This window comes from Solanum stenotomum, chromosome 7, assembly GCF_019186545.1.
Source record: "Solanum stenotomum isolate F172 chromosome 7, ASM1918654v1, whole genome shotgun sequence".
NCBI classification, from domain to species: domain Eukaryota; kingdom Viridiplantae; phylum Streptophyta; class Magnoliopsida; order Solanales; family Solanaceae; genus Solanum; species Solanum stenotomum.
The window spans coordinates 44126086-44130489 of NC_064288.1; the positions used below are offsets into that span (position 1 = coordinate 44126086).

At 32.3% G+C, this 4404-nt stretch overlaps 1 protein-coding gene across 2 annotated transcripts; it reads left to right on the plus strand.

The window, feature by feature from the left end:
* The first annotated feature begins 749 nt into the window (after nt 1–749).
* Nucleotides 750–3631, plus strand: LOC125871900 (uncharacterized). 2 transcript variants are annotated; one of them, XM_049552607.1, is made up of 4 exons: nt 750–870; nt 1688–1847; nt 2061–2124; nt 3006–3631. In XM_049552607.1, exons 2-4 carry the CDS (start codon nt 1699–1701, stop codon nt 3321–3323), a joined length of 531 nt encoding a protein of 176 aa, XP_049408564.1. In that variant the 5' UTR covers nt 750–870; nt 1688–1698; the 3' UTR covers nt 3324–3631. The 2 variants fall into 2 exon arrangements, with proteins under 2 accessions (XP_049408564.1, XP_049408563.1); XM_049552606.1 differs by having other exon boundaries at nt 757–870; nt 1651–1847.
* Nucleotides 3632–4404: the final 773 nt, after the last annotated feature.

The window sequence follows — 4404 nt, forward strand, 5'->3', positions numbered from 1 at the left end:
CTTTTTTTTTTTTATGATTATTATTATTTTTTAAATAATTTTTTTGAGTTAAGAATGTATTAAACTTTTAGGAATTACATTAATCTCTTTCCTTTTTTAACAATAAAAATAAAATCATCATATGTTCTATTCTCTCGAAATCCCAAGTAAGGTAACACCAAATGTATTACTCTAGTATTTTTTTTTAAAAAATTTGGATTCTCAAAATAATTCGGAGTCGCTATAACTATGTGTCCTTCAAGTGAGTATTTAGGGGTTATAATTGTAAAATAAATTTCTACATATATTAGTAATCTATTTAAGAGAATTTTACATAAATCTCGTAGTGTTAAGAACTAATTACATTATATTTCTACTCTTTTTCAAATAATAAAAAATCCTTAAATTTGGTGAATCTAAATACAATCTCAAAACATTCCTATACATCACATTGCCATTTCAGATAGATCTCTCAATTTCCTGATATATCACTCAACGTCGTGATACATTGCGTACATCTCAATACATGATACATATTCGAGAATAGGAGAGAGTAGAAATTTTATAACTTTTTCAAATGGTAAGAAATTCTAGAGAATATATTAAAATAAGTTTGTGTATTTAAGTCATTTTTCCTATTTAATTTGATATTTTTTTTCACTTTCCTTATAACTATATAAGAGAAAAATTATAATATATAGTATTTGATTTGATATTTTTTTCTCTCTCTTCAATGTATAAAAGTCATAGAACCCATCCTTGTTATCCTTCTTTACTCCTGTCTTAAACAGACCGTTTCTTCTATTTTATATTTTCCCCCTTTATTTCTTCTCCTCTTTATTTGAATCCTTCTCTTCAAATTAACCATACTTTTTCCTACACTTCTCTCAGGTAAATTCCTCTTGTGATTTTGCAAATTTATTCTATTTTTGTGTTGAACCTCAAATTAGTTTAGAAAAATTGATTTGTGTATAATATGATTTTTGTTATGATGGAGGTATAGCAAGGTAGTATATACTGTTAGGACTGTGATATGCTTTGTTTTCCATCGGTTTTTTGAAGCTCGAATTTTTGCTGTATTAAATTATGTGTAGATCTGTGAAAAAATCGAAGAAATCATCTGATTTTCTCGACTCTACAGTAATTTCTGTTGAGCTGGAAATCTGATAAGCTAAATTTTATGAACTTTTGACATGATTTGAAGCTGTTTTTGTTTTTTCAGATCCACGTTTTTTCTAATTTTTTCCGGGTGATTTCTAAGTTTTTTCAACGGTGAGCCTTGGGATTTTTGATTTTTTTTTCTAGTTTTGAGTTATATTATGCTCCTTCAAGTTTATATGAATCTGGAAAAAGACGATCTCTTAATTTCTCATAATTTAAAGTATAATATTATGTTTAATTTTTTTTAGATCTACGATCTTTTAATTTTCCGGCAACGGAAAGATCAAATTATGCGCCGGCTAATCTCCGCTTTAATTTTTTTTTTATTTTTTGAGCTTTGACCAGATCTATAAAATTCCACATAATAATTTAAGGAAATTATTATTTTTTATTCTTACGTCACTGTTGCATATCTTTAGATCTGTCAAGTCTATCTTAGGATTATTTTTTTCTTTTACTAAATAATTCTAATTTTTAATAAAAAATAATATTTATTAACCTTTGGTGCAGGCGTTGGTTATACTATTAAAAAATCTTTTATTTGTAGAAACTTGAAAAATGAATCACTGTTCTATTCAACAAAGTAACTTTGCTGCTTGTGAAGAGATGAGGCGTTCTTATTCATCCATTTCCGATAAGAAAGACGCCGTTGTTTGCCCAAAACCTCGACGTATTAGCCCTACGAGACCTCTCAGATGGCATGTCAGGTAAATTTCTCTTTTTTATTGTTTAATCGTGATGTTCAGGTCAGCTTACGCGTGATTAATCCCACAGCATAGCCGTCAAATTTCACTATATCAGATAATTTTGTTCACTATGTTTAGGAAAAATGAAAAATCGTATTTTTATTTTATTTTATTAACCACTAAGCCACACTTGTGCCGTCACCATACTGATCAAGTTTTTATCTCCTTTTTCAGCCATCAGCAAGACCTTTGTGATTCAAGAGCTGGAGCTGATTTATTGGATATCATCCTCACAAAGGTTAGTTTATCACTTTTGTTAAGTAACTTTTTTTTAAAAAAAAATCTACTTTATTTTTTTTGGTTAGTAGGGGATGGGTATAGGAATTCATTTTATTTGTTATATAAGCAAAAATTAATTAAATAAAATTAAAAAGAGTGCATTTGTGGACCTATTGAAAAAGGCTTATGCCCAAGTGTGTGGGCACCATGTTCTTGTCGGTGCTAGCTGTAGAATGTGAATTTCATGTTTTGCTTTCATCGAGTGGCTTACAAGCAATTAACATATCATGATTGATTAACTTTCTTTTTGGGGTCCATCTTGTCTACTTATATATGTTTAAAGTATTGTTCTTGCGTTCCAATTTATGTGATGGTATTTAACTGAATATAGAGTTCAAAAAATAAAGATTTTTCAAGCCGATGTACTATGGACAAGTAAAAAAAGAAGAGAGGGAGCGAACCATAGATGTGTGTTGCATAAAATTAGGAATGAAGTATCCTACTCTCACGTAATTCATAGGGTTCAACAAGCAATCAATATTTCATGATCAAGGGTGTAATACTCTTTGTAGTAGCGGTCGTTATATATCGCATTAACAATCGGAATATGGTTGAAAAAAGATGCTCTTATTGATAGGACTTCATCCTGAATTCCATTGGACACAGAAATGATTCATTGGAAGAATTTGTGGGTCCTTCTAATATCAATAGAGTTGATTATTTTGCTCTTGTATCTTCCCAAAGGAGAAAGATCTTTGAGAGTTTGTATCCTGAATCTGAAAAAGAGTACTTGGTTTTCCCAATAACTAAATAGAAAGTATTTTCTGCCAATGTATGCATAGTCTCCTAAAAGGTTCTCTAGATTCATTTGCTAATTTATGGTTTTGAAAATATATACAGGGTGATGGTAGTAGTGTGGATCAATCAGCAGCAGCTCAAGTAGCCTCGTCGCCCCCATTTTTTTGTGGGTCACCGCCTAGCAGAGTATCTAACCCATTGATTCAAGATGCCCGATTCTGGGATGAGAAGGTCACCCCACTATCCCCACGGGCAATACCAATTCCCTCCGGATTGGCTTCGTCCCCCTCAACATCATCCGCCAGAAAAGGCGGATGTGTGAGCAGGGCGAATTTTGGCCATAATCCAGCAGTGAGAGTTGAAGGTTTCGATTGCCTTGACAGGGATCGTCGTAATTGCAGCATCCCTACTTTGGCTTAAGAGAAAACAGTACATAGAGAGAGGAAGATTTTCGTCGACTGAGAAACTAAGTAAAAAGATCCTTTTGCCTAGTGTAAATAAAGTTCAAAAGGATCTCTATGTAAGTAAAAAATGTAATATAGTGTCTTTTTGTCTCTGTAAGTAAATGAGAGTCGTTATTAACAAAGTTATTAGAGTCTAATTACGAGTAATTTAATGGTTTCTTGTTCAAAGAGATTTTGTAAAAAATGAGAAAGGAAAAATTAGTTGTTGAGTGGAGTTATTGTAAAATGTGTATGATATGTATATAAAAATTCCGTTTACGGCTTTGATTGTTGTGTTGCAATTTAATGCTTGTGTGGTGTGAAGATGCTTTGTTGGTTTGTCATGCCAAACGCGTATAGCTCTTTGCTTTGTTTTGGCATTTTACAAGTCCAACCCAGCTGGATGACCGCTCCTTTTACCTTATCACTGTCCTGGCAGTAAAGTTGGACTATTTTTTATTTGCGTCTTGTTTAAATTTGAAAAAAGAAAAAACTATGTTTGTTCCTCTGAACAAACGAGCGTCATTAAATAGGTCGTCACAGATGTTTGTAAAATATGGATATAACATGCGAAGAATGAAAATTCTCTTTTTTCCATTTTGGGCCTCGATTGAATATGAAAATACTAATGTTTGCTCCTCTGAACCAACGTGTACCATTCAATAAGTCGTCACCGATGGCCACAAAATTTTTTGGTAAAAATAAATGCAGGGCACACAAATCACTCAAATTTCATGGACTATGACACACGAAAAAAGGAAAAGTCCCTATTTTCCTTTTTGGGCCTTGTTTCAATTTGTAAATACTGATGTTTACCCCTTCAAACCAACACACGTCATGTAATATATCGTCACGGATGCCCACAAAAAATTTCGACAAAAAAATCATCCAACACAAATATCACTCAAAATGCATGGATTAACAGATGAAATATAGAAAAGTCCCCTATTTCCCGTTTCGTGCCTCATTTGAACTTGAAAATACCAACGGTTGTCCCTTCGAACCAACACACGCCATTTAATAGGTCATCATGGACTCCCACAAAAAAATTTGGCCAA

Bases quoted from the DNA above. Each gene is read 5' to 3' on its own strand.
- LOC125871900 (XM_049552607.1), top strand. From the start codon at position 1,699: ATGAATCACTGTTCTATTCAACAAAGTAACTTTGCTGCTTGTGAAGAG. The intron at 1,848-2,060 runs GTAAATTTCTCT...CTCCTTTTTCAG, and splicing joins CCTCTCAGATGGCATGTCAG to CCATCAGCAAGACCTTTGTG. The intron at 2,125-3,005 runs GTTAGTTTATCA...AAATATATACAG, and splicing joins TGGATATCATCCTCACAAAG to GGTGATGGTAGTAGTGTGGA.